This window comes from Nannospalax galili, unplaced genomic scaffold (genome assembly GCF_000622305.1).
Source record: "Nannospalax galili isolate Female #2095 unplaced genomic scaffold, S.galili_v1.0 scaffold809, whole genome shotgun sequence".
In the NCBI taxonomy this organism is placed as follows: Eukaryota; Metazoa; Chordata; class Mammalia; order Rodentia; family Spalacidae; genus Nannospalax; species Nannospalax galili.
Window position 1 is genome coordinate 1,194,728 of NW_008360015.1, and position 16,006 is coordinate 1,210,733.

At 50.4% G+C, this 16,006-nt stretch overlaps 1 protein-coding gene across 2 annotated transcripts in view; it reads right to left on the minus strand.

Moving 5' to 3' along the window:
• Nucleotides 1–16,006, minus strand: part of Tecpr1 (tectonin beta-propeller repeat containing 1) — a 38,345-nt gene that overhangs the window by 6,631 nt on the left and 15,708 nt on the right. For both annotated transcript variants that reach the window (XM_008824022.2, XM_029559101.1), the window contains 10 exons: nt 14,131–14,276; nt 12,860–13,365; nt 11,637–11,782; nt 10,475–10,630; nt 8,460–8,609; nt 8,211–8,368; nt 6,806–6,933; nt 5,593–5,695; nt 1,643–1,739; nt 1,441–1,520 (listed from right to left, as the gene is read on the minus strand). In XM_008824022.2, coding sequence (XP_008822244.1) covers nt 1,441–1,520; nt 1,643–1,739; nt 5,593–5,695; nt 6,806–6,933; nt 8,211–8,368; nt 8,460–8,609; nt 10,475–10,630; nt 11,637–11,782; nt 12,860–13,365; nt 14,131–14,276 — 1,670 coding nt within the window. The remainder of the gene's footprint in view (nt 1–1,440; nt 1,521–1,642; nt 1,740–5,592; nt 5,696–6,805; nt 6,934–8,210; nt 8,369–8,459; nt 8,610–10,474; nt 10,631–11,636; nt 11,783–12,859; nt 13,366–14,130; nt 14,277–16,006) is intronic.

Here is a 16,006-nt window from a genome sequence, read left to right on the forward strand (position 1 = left end):
AGTCAAAAGCTGGGCAGGTTCTTGTCAGTGTTGAGGGCCTGTGAGCCAGGTTCAGGCCTCTCACAGTTGGAAGGAGACTGAGCCTAGGACCTCCTCAGGCTTAGCCATGGCAGCTCCTGTCTAGAATGTCAGACTAAGTGGCCCATGGCCTTTCCCCTCTCCAGGCACCATGGGAGCCTGTCTGGGGAACAGGAGCCCTCAGTCTGGTTGAGGGCCTGAGGGTCACTCTGAGAAGCCTCACTGAGACCTGAGGGAGTGGCCAGGCCAAACCCAGGTCAGCTCAGCAGTCACTGAGCTAGGGCTCTGCTTCGGCATCTCAGGCTCAGTCTCCTTCTGATTGTGAGAGGCCTGAACCTGTCTCACAGGCCCTTAACAGTGTGAAAAGAGCCTGCTCAGCTTTCTGACTTGCCATCTGTGTGTGTGTGTGTGTTTGTGTATGTACAAGTGTGAGTGTGGAAGCCAGAGGACAATCTTGGCTGTTGTTCCTTCTGCACTGTCTACCTTTTTTTTTTTATTGAGCTTTAAAATTTTATACGTTTCCCAATCAAATCCAGACCCCCCTCCCTCATTCATGCCTCCCCCATCCCCCCACTTAACCCCATGCTAAGTCCTATTCATTCAGGTGTTTGTACCCAAATGTCCTTCAGTGTAAATGCATCCACTGGAGTCTAGTCAGACCATCCAGTGGTTGTATATAAGTCATACTCTCCTCACCCAGAAGCAATCAGTCTCAAATAGTCCTCAATCTAGTGCTGGCCCGCCACCTATTTCTCACCTCCACTTTGGGCCCTTGTTTAATTGAGCTGACATGGGTCCTGTGCTCAACACCACCACTGCCACAGGTTCACATGAGCAAGCCTCCGGTGGCCTGGAAGCCTCTATCTCCCTGTGTTCATGAGCAGCCCTCGCTCTTACAATCTTTCTGCCCCTTTTCCACAATGGTCCCTGAGCCATGGGTGGGTGAGGTTCCATATAGGAATCTCATCCTATACTTCTGGCTAGGAACTTGCCAAGTAGGGTAGCCTGGATGGCCAGTGAGCCCTAGGGATCTTTCTATCTCTGCCTCAGAGTGCTGGGATTGCAGGTATGGGGGTGGTCTATGGGGGTCAAACTCAGGTCTCATGCTTATGAGGCAAGCAAGCACTTCACCAACTGAACCAGCTCCCAACCTGGATTTATCACCTACTTTTCCATTAACTCACTTGCCTCGAAGGATGGCTCCTGCGTCACTCTGAGGGGCTTATGCCACCCGTTCCACAGTGCCACCCTACCTCATGTCATTCAGGACTTGGCCCAAAGCCCTAATCCTGAAGTCAGTGAGGTGGCAGAATGGTGGGGTGGGTTCAACTACTAAGCCAGGTTAGAAATGCAAGCACTGGAGCTATGCAGGAGTCTGGGTAGAACTCAACCGAGAGCCTCAGGGCATAGAAAGATGCTCACGCAGGGAAGTCGCTGGCATACTGCCACCCCTCCTGGTCGGTGCCTCCGGGAACACTGAAGTCCACATACCAGTCAGAAACCTGGGAAAGAGTGAGTCAGTGTGAATGGGATCCCCTAAACCCAGAGACCAGTACAAACCTGGGGCACGGGGTCTGGTATAGGCAGACCCTACTCATGTAGACATAGGCACCCTGGGACTCACCCAGGCCCACTGTAGGGATGGGGGCTTTGTGCTGGCCTTAGTGCATTCCTGCAACCCCGTGGCATCACTCCACATGTACCGGTCAGTAGGCAGACCCCTGTAGCAGGATGACAGACATGCGGTGATGAGAGAGGGCTCAGAACAAGCCCCCCTGTCCAGTCACTCCTGGTAAGAGGTTTGCTCCTCATTTCTGCTAGGGACCCGATGGAACTGCCTTAACAAGTCACCTTCAGTCACACTCACTCACCAGGGTTGATGGGCAAAACCAAATTGAAACCAACTAGAAACAACCCACATCACTACAGTACCTGAGCTAAAACAACTAAGCCATCCCACAAGGCCATGGCTGGCTGTATGATCTGGGAAATGTCTCTCTTTCCCCCATGTTAGGAGATGAATGCTTCCCAACCAAAGATGCTAAAGCCCCTCTCGCCAGTAACCATGAATGTGGCGTTTGACGGAAAAAAAAAAAAAAAAAAAAAGGTTGTGACAGTTCATCTATCCTGTCAACTTGCTTAGCTTGACAGATACATAAGAGATTTTCAAAGCACACTTCTGTATGCTTCTTTGTGAAGGTGTTTCCAGGGTTTACTGTGTTCTGAGGGCTCTAACTGAATCTGTTCATGGACTCAGCATCCAAACAGATTCCTGGGGTTGAAGGAGGTGGCAGGTGGGGCCTGGTTGGAGGAAGTAGGTCACAGGGAGTGTGTCTTTTTGGTTTTATCTTGCCTTGGCCACTTCCTACTTCTGACTGTCATGAGGTGAGTAGCTTCTCCACGTTCTTACACCATAACACTCTGCCTCATCACAGGCCCAGATACAATGCGACCAGTTCACCATGGAGTATATCTCTGAGCATGAGCGAAACACATCTTTCTTTCCTTTTTTAAAAATTATGATTTTGTGTGTGTGTGTGTGTGTGTGTGTGTGTGTGTGCGCGCACATGCCATAGCATGTATAGAGGTCAGAGGGCTACTTGTGGGAGTTGGTTCTCTCCTTCCACCATGTGGGTCCTGGCCAACTCATGGGTCCAATTTTTCTTTCCTTGTTTCTTTCAGATACACTGCCACAATAGTAAAAAAAAAAAAAAAAAATCTCATTAACACAGGGTCAAGATAAGATGAAGTCATTAGGGTGAACATTAATCCAATACGACTGATGTCTTTTTTTTTTGTTTTTTGGTCTTTTTGAGACAGGGTCTCCCTGTAGCCCCAGCTGTCCTGGAACTCACTATGTAGGCCAGGCTGGCCTTGAACTCACAGAGATCCGCCTGCCCCTGCCTCCCGAGTGCTGGGATTAAAGGCATGCGCCACCACGCCCGGCCTGATGTCTTAATAAAAAGGAGAAATTTAGGGCTAGTGGGAGATGTGGCAATTGGTAGCGTTTGCTTTGCAAGCATGAGGACCTGAATTTGATCCCCAGAATCCACGTAAGGAAAAAAAAAACAGTATGGTGGCATGTGTTTGCATCCCAGTGCCAGGAGGTGGAGACAGGAGGATCCTCAGGACTTGCTGGTTAGCTAGCCTAGCCTGATTGGTAAGCTCCAGGTCAATGAAGGCAGGAGGATCAGAAATTCAATGTTACCCTTGACTATATAATGAGATAACCCTGGATACTTAAAATCTTAAAGACAGACATCCCGGCAAGGCTGCAAGTGGTCACCAATATCTAGGCTTCGTGATGCCACCCAAGGAAAAAGATGCTGAGAACACCAGTTAAGAGAGACAAAGTTCCAGTGAATGCATCTGGGGGCAAGGCCCAAAGTAGCCCAGAAGCAAAACTGAAGGTTAGTTCAACTACCTCATCTTGTCTCACAAAGCTACCTATGATAAACTGAGGAAGGTTCTAACTATCTGCCATTGTCCCAGATGTGATCTTGGAGACAATGAAGATTCACCATGCCTACCATCCCTCACCCCTGGCTGGAGTGGCTATCTAGAATTCTTTAAGAAAGGACTGATGCGGAACATGGTGGGGGCGGGGGAGCGTAGAGAGAAAACTAGTGCGCCTCTCAACTCTCACCAGTGAGGCCTCCTTATACAACAAACAGACTGTGATGCACACAAAAGGCCATAACTGGCCAACTTTTAAAAGGCTACAGGGAGACCCTGTCTCAAAAAGACCAAAAAAAAAAAAAAAAAAAAAGAATAGCAGTGTGTGTCCCTGGCCAGGACTCCTATATCAAAACTCTCAGTGAACATTGCACAAGACGGGGCAGATAGATTGTAAGAGTCAGGGTTGGTCCATGAACACAGGGAAGCAGAGGCTTTCAGGTCACTGGAAGCTTGCACATGTGAACTTATGGCAATGGTGGCATCGAGCACAACTCAATCAGACAAGGGCCAAGAGTGGAACAAGGGAAATGGGTGGCGGGTTGGCCCTAGTCTGGGAACTATTGGAGACTGATCACTACTGGGTGAAGTACTAGAGTAGGCCTTACCAACGATCTCTAGATAGGCTGACTAGACTCCAGTGAATGAATTTGCACTGAAGGACATCTGGGTACAAATGCTTGACTGGATGGGACTTAACATGAATAGCAAAGTACATGAGGTCCAGTGGGGGGTGGAGGAAGGGGGTTATAGATGGGGGAGGGGGTCCACATTTGATTAAGAACTGTTGTATGAAATGTATAAAAGCTCAACTAAAAATTTTTAAAAATCAAAACCGAAAAAAAAAAAAAGAAAAAGAAAAAGAAAAAAACGAAAGGACTGACTAGGGACTGGAGAGATGGCTCAGAGGTTATGAGCACTGGCTGCTCTTGCAGAGAACCCAGATTCAGTTTCCAGTACCCACATGGCAGCTAACTTCAGTTCCAGGAGACCTGACACCCTCTCTGGCCTCTGTGAGCACTGCACACACATGGTGCATTCAGATACATGCAGGCAAAATACACACACATAAAAATTTTTAAAGGGCTCATTAGGTTGGTATAGTGAGAAGGCTTGAGGCAGGAGGATCACCAGCTCTAGGCAAGCTTGGGTTGCACAGTGAGCCCTGTGTCAAAAAAACTAACTGGTTTCTTATTATTTATTTATTTATTTATTTATTTATTTATTTATCTATTTATTTATTTATGTAGCCCCAGCTGGCCTGTAACTCGCTATGTAGAACAGGCTGGCCTCGAACTCACAGAGTCCCCTGCCTCTACCCAGCCTAAATGATGTATTTTAAAGGGAAAAACTGCTGAGCTGATTGTGGTGGCACATGCCTTTGATCCCAGCACTAGGGAGGCAGAGGCAGGCAGATACTGAGTTCTAGGCCAGCTGGGACTACAGGGAGATCCTGTCTCAACAAAACAAAATGAAACAAAACAAAACAAAACAAAGCAAAACAAAACAAAACAGAAAAGCAGGAGGGGGAAGAGAGGCTGGCAAAATGGCTTGGGCAATAAAGGAGCTTGCTACACAAGCCTGACAACCTGAGTTCAATCCCTGGAAACTATGTGAAGGTGGAAAGAGAGAACTGACTCCACAAAGTTGTCCTCTGACCACCACACGTGCATGTTCCCTCCCTACACACACTAATATAAAATAAAGGTTAAAAAGAAAGAAGGGTCTGGGGAGATGGTTCAATTGATAAAGTGCTTGCCATGCAAGCACGAGGATTCAAGTTCAATCCCCAGGACCCATATAAAAAAGCTGGGTGTGGGTGATGTGCGCTTGGAATCCTAGCACCAAGGGAGGCAGAGGATGACACCTGAGGTTGATCTTTGGCCTCCATATGCATATGCACACACATGAACAAGCGTCTGTGCAAACAAGTGCACACCCCATGAATATGTACACACACACACACACACACACACAACAAATAATCAAACAAGATCTGGTTAGTTCCACACTGGGGGCCTGACTGACCAGCTTCAGGCTATGCTAAATGCTATCCAGTTTCTGTCAGGACTGTGGCCTGGGCCAGGCAGCACACTGAAGGGCACCTGTTCCACTCACCTGCTGGTGTAGCCTGTGACGGGGTTCCAGCGCTGGTTCTCATAGATGTAGACACTCTTCACATCTGACTGTGGGTAAATGTTACTGGTGCTGCTGGACAGGCCTGTGGGGAGAGGAGGCTGCCAGGACCCAGGCCATGTTGGCCCTGAGGCCTGCTAGGAACTTGGCCTTTCTGTCTGAAGCACCTTGGCCCGGTAGAAAACAGGCAGGGAGGACAGAGAGGAGCCAGGGCAGCTAAGATGGTTAGGTGATCTCCAAGGGGGCTATTTTAGCTTGGGTTTCTCACCTCTGGGATTGTACAGCCTCTAAAAGGACCTACTATACACTAAACTTCCTATGGATACCACCTTTTTTTTTCTGGAAGCAGGGACAGGGTCTTACCATGTAGCCCTGGCTGGCCTGGAATTCACTATGGAAACCAGGCTGGCTTCAAATTCAGAGATCACCTGCCTCTGCCTCCTGAGTGCTGAGATTAAAGGTGTGTGTCACCATGCCCACCCCCATTCTTGGGGACATCTTACTGCCCTACTATCTTTGTTACCCAGTACCCAACACCAGACCTTATTAGTAAAGCACATGACTTCTCTGAGTCTGAGCATACTTAAAGGCAAATCAGGGACCAAGTTAATTCCTGCCTTAGAGTAAGGGAGGCCATTCAGTCTATAAGGTTGTGGGTTCCTGTGGTCTTAGTGGACCACAAGCTCGACAGGGTCAGCTGATTCTCTACTATGGAGTACGGGGGGCTATGGCTTGAAATATTTTATTTTATATTTGCTTTTGCCTCTACTTTTCCCCCTAACCTTAAGGGTCTTGTGGGAGGTTGAGGGGCTCACTTGCCCTGAAAGAGCTGGAATGAGGGGACTGGGTTGCCTCAATGTACCTTAGGGTAGCCTCATCTCCGAACTCACTGGAGGACCCTGGTAACTGCCATTCTAGAATCTTCAAGGTCCTCTGCTCTGTTGGCGGGATCCCAGACAGCATCTCAGAAGCTAGGTCTACTCTCTGGATTCTTATGCCCCGTGGCCCGGGACTGTCCTCTGTAGAGGCTGGCACTGGTTAAGGTCACCTGTCAGCCAGCTGTTAGCTTAGTGTCAGGACCAGGACAGTAGCCCTGGCACTGAGAAGGGTAGCCAGATGGGGATTAGGATAGGGTATGCCCGGAAGGTTCTGAGAGCTGGTCTTGCCAGCCTCAGGTGCTCTGGGCTACCCTCACCTTGGAAGCAGCCTCCACCATAGCCACCTGTGTATACCCAGGCTGTGTGGTCGTAGCCGATGCCCCACACCACACCACGGCTGTTGGCCTCTATGATCCTCAGGTGGCCTCCCATCTGCCGCCAGAACCTGAAAGGAGGGCAGGAAACGTGCCTCAGCCCAGCTATCCAACCTCTCACCTACCCTGCAGTCTTTTTCTTAGACTTCCTGTGGGCAAAGAAACTGGTCAAGTCTGGGGCTTTCAAGCCAGTAGAACTAATAACTCACATCATTCCTGTTTGAATTAGTGCTGAAGAGGGTACAAAGTGGCACACAAGAGGCAGGAAATCCTCAAGAGCCTGTCCTCCTCATCCCTGAGCCACACTGCCTCCCTCCCAGAGCTTGGAAATCACAACTTCCTGGGTGAAGCCAGGCTTAAATGTCATGGCAGAGAGCAGGGAGAGTGCTATCTAATCCTGTGTGAGGAACAGTGTGGCCAGCTGGCTGACAAGTCATCTGAGGGCTATGCAGGAGGCTGGGTTGGCTCCCAAAGGCCCTGCCTCTTCCACCAGGAGGCACTGAGCACGCATGGCTACCCAGTGAGGTCTAGGATTCCTGGGCCTGTTTGTGATCACTGGTAAGAGCCCAGGTCATCACAGAACTCCTCACTTATCCTCTTCCTCCTTGAATCTTTGCTCTTACTGGTTCCTTCAGGTTCCCATTCCCTCTGTGACTTCTTTTTCTAGACAGAGTCTCATGTATTCCAGACTGGTCTCAAAATCACTATGTAGTTAAGGATGACCTTAAACTTCAGATCCTCTGGACTCCACCTCCCAAGTGCTAGGATGACAGGCATGCACCACCACACCACCCAGTGCTGGGGATAGAATCCAGGGTTTCCTGCATGCTAGGCAAATGCTCCACCAACTGAGCTATGCAGGGCCCTCTTGTGGCTTTAAATGTCCCAGCAGAGCAACTCCTGGTCCTGTCTCCCCCATGTCTAAAGGGAATGGGGGCCCACCCTCACCTTCCTGTGAGCCTGCCTCCTCCCAACCTACCAATTCCATCCTTAAAACACACCCCAAGCTACTCCCTCTCTTCTGCTGGGCCCCCACCCTCCAGTGACTCAGAAGGAACTGGGAAGGACTAGGACCCAGGTCTGGAGCCAGGTCTGCTGAGAGGACTAAAGCCTCACCAGAGCCCATTCACCATGCTCAAAGTACCCCAGGCTACTCCATAGCAGCTTGGTGGGTACCCTGACCTCTAAGTCCAGCCTTGAACAGGCCAAGGAAAGCAGCCAAGCATCCTTAAGCTTGGTGTGGTCTCAGATCCCGCTGGGGGAGCCCCTTCTGGAAACCTAAGCTCTGGGTAATGAGGGGAGGGGAGAGGCCAAGCACCAGGCCCATCTAAGGGCACGGCCCACTCACATCTGGTCACATGGCAACAAGTGCTCACGGGCCTCCAGGTCCGGGCTGGGCTCACTCACGAAGATGTCGCCCTTGCAGGTAACAGACCAGATGGCCTGTGGAGATGGGCGGCCGTGGACCTTCCGGCTCTCACAGCAGGACAGGCTGAGTAGGGCAAGCTGGAGTGGATACACAACTGGTCACTGCTGGGCACACAGAGGTCTGGGTGACCCCTTCTCACTCAGCCCTTGCGGGCCCCTGCTCACTCACCCAGTCATTCATGTCTTGCTCAGTGGTGGCGGCCAGGCGCACAGGCCACCTCTGCCGTGTCCTCTCGGGGGTGTAGAGGGCAAAGGAGTGCTTGGCTTCGTTGAGCACAGGGACCAGCACTGTCACCTCATTCAGGAACACGTGCAAGTACTGTTTCGAGAGGGGTGAACCGTAGGGCTGTCACTCTAAACAAAGTGTCCTTGGGGTAATGGCTCTCCACTGTGGTGACAGTGACAGGTCACCCCTCCTTCTAGACCTCATTTGGGCCTGGTGACCCAAATGACTGAGCCATACTTGAACAAATGTGTTGGGGGCTGTGGCTGTGGCTCAGTTGTTAGAATGCTTATCTGGGCTCCATCCCCAGCACTATATAAACCAGGCATGGTGGTGCACATCTGTGATCCCAGCACTTGGGAGGTGGAGGCAGGAGACCAGAAGTTCAAGATCACCCTCAGCTATAGAGTGAGTTCAAAACCAGCCTGGGCAACATGAGATCTTGTCTCTCCCCACTGCCTATCACCCCACAAAAAATGCTTTTGAAGGTTGAATGACAACAGTTGGGAATAGGATTCATCCTAATCTCATCTTTTTAAAAAATTTTATTTACTTATATTTTGTATGAATGAGTGTTTTGTGTGCTTGTGTAAGTGTACCTGTGTCTCCATATAGTGCCCACAGAGACTAGAACAGGGCATCGGATCCCCTGCAACTGGAGTTACAGGTGGCTGTTAACTGCCATGTGGGTGCTGGGAACTGAACCCAAGTCCTCTGCAAGAGCAGCAAGTGCTCTAAACCACTGAGCCATCTCTCTAACCACCCCCTGCCCCGCCTCATCTTCAAGGTTAGAGCCTGGCCAGGTATGGCTCAAACTTATAATCCCAGCACTGGGGAGGCTAAAATAGGAGGATGGTGAGTTCAAGGCCAGCCTCATCTACATGTAAGTTCCAAGTCAGGCTTGGAACTTAGTGAGAACCTGTCTCAAAACAAAAATTATTAAATTTGCCAGGCGTGGTGGTACACGCCTTTAGTCCCAGCACTCAGGAGGCAGAGGCAGGCGGATCTCTGTGATTTCAAGGCCAGCCTAGTCTACACAGCAAGTTCCAGATCAGCTGGGGCTACAGGGAGGCCCTGTCTCAGAAAAGACCAAAATAAAATAAAATAATTAAATTTTGCCAGGCATGGTGGCACAAGCCTTTAATCCCAGCACTTTGGGGGCAGAGGCAGGCAGATCCCTGTGAGTTCAAGGCCAGCCTGATCTACATAGTGAGTTCCAGGACAGCTGGGGCTACAGGGAGACCCTGTCTCAAAAAGACCAAAAAAAAAAAATTAAATTAAAAAAAATTATTATTTTTATTTTCTGTATATGGGTGTACTTTCCACACGTATCTAAGTGCTCCCCTGTCATACAATGCCCATAGAAGTCAGAAGAGGGCGTCGGATCCCTTAGAACTGGAATTACAGACAGTTGGCCACCATGTGGGTTCTGGGATTCAAAACCTGGTCCTCTACAAGAGCAGCCAGTGCTCCAGCCCCAAACAAAAATTTTATTTTTTTTATTTTAATGTGTATGAGTGTATTGCTTACATGTATGTGAGTGCACCCGTGTCGTGCAATGCCACAGACATCAGAAGAGGGCTTCAGATTCCCCTGGAACTGGAGTTAAGGATTGTTCTTGCCTACCGTGTAGGTGCTGGGAATCAAACCTGGGTCCTCTGCAAGAGCAGTGCTCTTAACTGCTGAGCCATCTCGCCAGCCCCCAAAACAAAAATTTTAAAAAGGGCTAGGGTTAGCTAGCTCAGTAGTACAGTTCTGGGTTTAAACTAAAAAAAAAGTTACTGTTGTTATGGGGAGGTGGCTTAGGGAGACCACAGCACAGGCCACACACACAAGTGCCCACACTGGGCTTTGCAAACCAGCTAGACTCTAGAGCAAGCACCTAGGGGCTTGTGTCCCCCTCTATGGAAAGTTGTCCCTTGATGATCCTCCTTCCCCAACCAGTGCCTTCCACCCCATACCTTCTTCTCCTCGTGGACCACGTAATAGATGAAAAGGATGCTGTCACGAGCCCCATCATGCCCTGTGAACTGCTCCAGGGCCACACGGACGTCCACCCACTTGTGGGGCTTCCAGTCACACCACCACTGCAGGGTCCCAGTCTTCACCCACACCGACTGTGACAGGGACAACCAAGGGCAGTGGGGACAGTCATGGGCAGCTCCCTACTCCCAGAGCCCTACAGCTACTGTGGCCCCCGGTCTCTCCTTTGCTCTCTGTCAAGGCACTGCTGCCCTGCTGGAGCTCCCAGCCTCCACCCTCCCAGTTCTATCAATGATGCCAGTGCCATAACTGGACACTAAGTAGTGCCAAAGCCCTAGCTGCATCACCTGTTTCTCACAGACAGATCCACATAGTTAGCCCATGTTCTCTATAGAGAAACTAAGGCCCACGGAGAGTCCAAACCCGACCCAATGTCAGAGAAAGGGCCAAAGAGTTTGGCATGTAAACTTTCAGGCTGCCTGGGTGCAGATGCCCACTGTGGACACAGCCTAAGCTAAATCCTTCCAAGAAAGCCAGGCTTGTGTCCTATGTGATTCCTTTTTCTGGCTTGACTGCAGCCTCTGAGGGTGGGGCTCTGCCTCCAAGTGTGTGGGGTACATCAGGCAGGGTCAGCCTTTGGGACAGTGATGACTCATCTCACCAAAAAGTCACATGTGGGCACTGCGGGTTCCAGGAAAGGGACAGAGAAAACAATGTGATTAGCCCTTCCCCTCCCTGTCTACCTTTCTCTGAGGTTTCTGGGTTCCCAGGACCCAGCGGGTACTCCAAAGGTGGGGAGGACCCAAGAATAGTCCCTCAGGAAACTTGATTCCTTATTCTTGGATCTGCCTTGGGGCCTGGAAGCATTGGTGAGCATTAGAGATGGATGGACAGAGGTCTGCATATGTTTGTCTACTCCTACGTCAGGGCTGGCATACAGCGGGGCAATCACTGAATCACCAGCAAGAGCTGGGTGTGATGGTACATGCCTGTGATCCTAGTTCTTCAGAAACTAAAGCAATCAGATGCCACATTTGAGGCCAGCCTGGGCTAGAGTGAGTTTGAGGCTAGCTGGGGGTATACCCTATCTCAAAACAAACAAATAATAGAAAAGAATGCACCAGGGATGGCTGGGCCTACCTGTTCCACAGCCTGTTCATAATGCCTGAAGTTCTCTAGCTCCCGCTTGGTCCTTTCTGTGAGCTGCTGGAAGATCTGCTTTCTCCAGGTGGCAGTCTGAGCAGGCGTGATGGACAGGGACAGCATCTGTACCGAGGGGGACAGGCCTGCAGGAGGCCAGAGCCTCAGGGCCAGGTGCTGTCCTGACTAGAGCTCGACAAGGGGCCAATGATGCTCTCTGTTCCTCCCTTCCCATCCCTGTGACAGTTAATACCATCAACCTGACAGGATCTAGAACCACCTAGGACAAACCTCTGGGCATGTCTGTGAGGGAGTTCCTAGATCAAGTTAACTGAGGAGGGAAGACCCACCCTGAACGTGGGCAGCACTGTCCCATGGGCTGGGGTCCTGACTGAATACAAAGGAGAAAGTGAGCTGAGCACCAGCATCCATCTCTCTGCTTCCTGACTGGATGCCATGTGAGCAGCTGCCTCACACTCCTGCTGCCATGCCTTCCTACCACGATGGACTGTGTCCTTAAACTGTGAGTCATAATAAGCCCTCCTCCCTTAAGTTGTTTCTTGTCAGGTATTTGGTCACAATAATGGGAAAAGTAACTAAGACTGTTCCCGAATCAGCCTGTTCTTTTAAGTTTGTTTGTTTCTTTCTTTCCTTCCTTCCTCCCTCCCTCCGTGTGCGTGTGTGTGTGTGTGTGTGTGTGTGTGTGTGTGTGCGCGCGCGCGCGCGCGCACGGTGTATATGTGTGTCTGGGTATACTAAGGTGCATGTGGAGGCCAGGGGTTGACAGCAGGAAGTATCTCCTCAATCACTTTTCTGCCTTATTTGAGGCAGGGTCTCTCACCCAACTTGAAGCTCATCGTATTAGGTAGCACCTAGTGAGCCCCTGGCATCCTCCTGCTCTGCCCTCCCAGCAGTGGGGTTACAAGCATGCACAGCCACACCTGGCTTTTATGTAAGTTCTGGGGGTATGAATTTGGGTCATCTCACACACCACTTTATCCACTGAACCATCTCCCCAGGCCCAATCTATCCATTCTTGTTAGAAAGTTCCAACCTCTGCAGAGTGTCCTGAGTCCTCCTCCTAATAGCTCCCTTGAGTCTATGAACACCACACACTGGCCCAACAACTTGGTCAAGGCTGTGAGGGCCTTCAGGTAGAACAGTGAGCCTCAGGCCTCACCTAGACCCTATATACCCTATGAACACCCACTGGGTCTCCTTACCCGACTGGACAGTGAACCACTTGAGCATGGAGCCTGCCTCCACTGCACATCCACCTCCAGACACCCAGGCCCACAGTGGGTGGTCATCTGCCCCATATGGCTCCTCCATGCCCAGCGGGAAGAACCCGAGGGAGGAGAGGCCTGTGGTTCCAGGCAAGCCAGCAGCTGAGTTGCTGGGCACCTTCTTGGGTTCCTTGAGGTCAATATTGGTCCAGGGCAGCTCCACTGGTGTGGAGGTGTGGCCAGAACGTTCATCAAGGCAGGAGGCCTCAGAAGCCTTCCCTTTGCCCTCAGCCAGGCAGGTGTTCTCCATGGTACACTCAGAGGTCCTGCCAGTCCCAGGGTCTGGGGATGAGCTCCCTTTAGGGTTCTGGGAATTGTCCAAAGACTCTTCGGGGAGAAGCTGCTCAGGGCACCGTCTCTCGACTTCTGAGGAGGCATCGGTGTCACTGGGTGCAGACTCTGTACCACTGCCCCTCACCTCATCCCCGAAAAAGCAGCCAGCACTGGGGACAAAATAGGACAGACTCTCACTTCCTTGTGACTATGTACCCTCAAACTTACTGAGCTTCTATTGCCTATTCCTGTATAACACAGAAACACCCATGCTTCCCAGAGGGCTGGAAGTCCCAGTTAGGGAGCTGGAATTGCTGTATTTGTTGTTGTTAGGCTAAGGATGTAGCCTAGTTGGTAGAGTGCTTGCTTAGCATGCACAAAGCCCTGGATTTGACCCTCATCACTGCAAAAAGCCCAGTGTGGTGGTATATTCCTATAATCCCAGTATTTGGGAGGTAGAAGCAGTATCTGGATTATAGGTATATACCTATAATCCCAGTATTTGGGGGATCAGGAGTTCAAGGTTATCCTCTGCTGTACAGACAGGTGATATCCCAGGTTACCTGAACTCACTCTGTAGCTCAGGTTAGCCTCTGCTTAGGTAAAGCATGGCTCCCGACACACAGCAATCCCAAGTGCTAGGATTAGAGATCTAAACCATACCAACCAACTACAGTATCTTTTTGTTTTGTTTCTGAGACTGGGTCTTATATAGCCCAGATTGGTCTTGAACTTATTATGTAGCCAAAGATGACCTTAAACTCCTGATCCTCCTGCCTCTGCCTCCCAAGTGCTATAATACAGGTGTGCACCATCACACCCAGCTCTCAGCTCTAGGTCCCAGCTCTTGTGGCTCTACAAGTCATTGGTTGGGCACCCCATGAGGCCACAGTCTGTCCCCCGCAAGTCCTCTATGCCCTGCTGTCCTGCATCACCTGAGGAGGCTGGACGAGCTGCCAGAATATGACCGGTCACTCTCTCGACTCATGACAATGGCCTTCCATGTCTTCCCACTGAGCTCACTGGGGGTGACGCCCTGCCGGAAGTACACAGTGCGGTCCTCATTGCCAATACCCCAGACCTGGAACAAAGAGGGGTGCTGTACAGAAGAGGCTAGGCACAGACCCTTCCTAGGGTGCTGGGGCAGATCAGAGTACGTGGTAGGGCTGGAGTACATGTATGCAAACATAGGCAGGTGCCCCTTATCATGATAGATGTGGGTGGGGGGGCACATATTGATGTGTGTCAAGGCTGCAAGTTCTGGTGGGATGTAGGACAGCTGCAGAAATCCATGGCAGGAAAAGGCCAGCAGGGCTCAGGGAAAGGTAGCAGCAAGGTCAGAAACAAGAGACCTGAACTTCGGATTAGGGACTTTGGGGTGATAAGATTCAGAGAAGGCATAGGGCAGATGGGTACCAGGCTAGAACACAGGGTCCACTTTTTTTTGTTTTGTTTTGTTTTGCGAGACAGGGTTTCCCTGTAGCCCCAGCTGGCCTAGAACTCACTATATAAACCATGCTGGCCTCCATCTCATAGAGATCCACTTGCCTCTATCTCCCAATGTGGGATTAAGGGAATGCACCACCACCCCTGGCTTCTAAAAAAATAATTGTAATTATATGCATATATGTGTGTCTGTGTGTGGGTACATGTACCTGGTGCCTACAGAGGCCAGAAGAGGGCATCAGATCGCCTGGTGCCAGAGTTACAGGTGGTTATGAGCTGCCTGATGTGGGTGCTGAAAACTGAACTTGGGTTCTCTGTAAGAGTAGTATGTGCTCTTAACTGCCCCCCCTTTTTTTTAACATTTATTATTTTTATGTGTATGAGTGTATTGCCTGCATGTATGTAAGTATACCTATGTCATGCAATGTCTGCAGAGTTCAGAAGAGGGCATCAGATTCCCCTGAAACTGGAGTTACAGATAGTTATTAGCCACCATGTGAGTGCTGGGAATTGAATCTGGGTCCTCTGCAAGAGCAGCCAGTGCTCTTAACTGCTGAGCCATCTCTCTAGTCACCCCCTACCCCTTCTTTGAGACAGGGTCTCCTGTAGCCCAGGCTGGCTTTGAATTCACTATATAGTCAAAGATGACCCTGAACTTTTGATCCTCCTGCCTCACCTTCTCAAGTGTTGCAATTACAGGCATGAGCCACCAAGCCCAGTTTTATGCAGTGCTAGGGATGGAGCCAGCGTTTCTTGCATGCTGGGTGTGCCGGATGCTTTAGTGTCAACTTGACACACCTGGGTTGAGGGAGCCTCAATTGGGGAATTGCCTCTATTGGACTGGCCTGTGGCCATGTCTAAAGGGCATCTTCTTGATGAGTGATGTGGGAGGGCCCAACCCATTGTGGGTGGTGCCACCCCTGGGCAGATGGGTCTGTGTTGTATAAGAAAGCAGCCTGAGCAGGGGCCAAGGGAGCAAGCCAATAAGCAGCGTTCCTCCATGGCCTGTGTTCCAGCTCCTGCCTCCATGTTCCTGCCCTGAGTTCCTACCTTGGGCTCCCTGATGAACTGCAACCTGGGAGATGTAAGCTGAATAAACCCTTTCCTCCCCAAGTTGGTAGTGGTCAGAGTGTTTTGTCATAGCAATGAAGAAACAAACTAAGACACTAGGCAAACACTCTACTGAGTCACATCCCCAGCCACACAAGGTTCATTTGTGTCACTATCTTCAATGTGGCCTCTTAAGGGAAGCTGGTCCCTCAGAGGACCTCTGCACTTTCACTGCAGTGCACTGGGCAGGGCATGAGGGGTGTCACCTTCATAGCAAGAGTCTTACAAGTACCTAAACCTGGTTATCTTTTTATA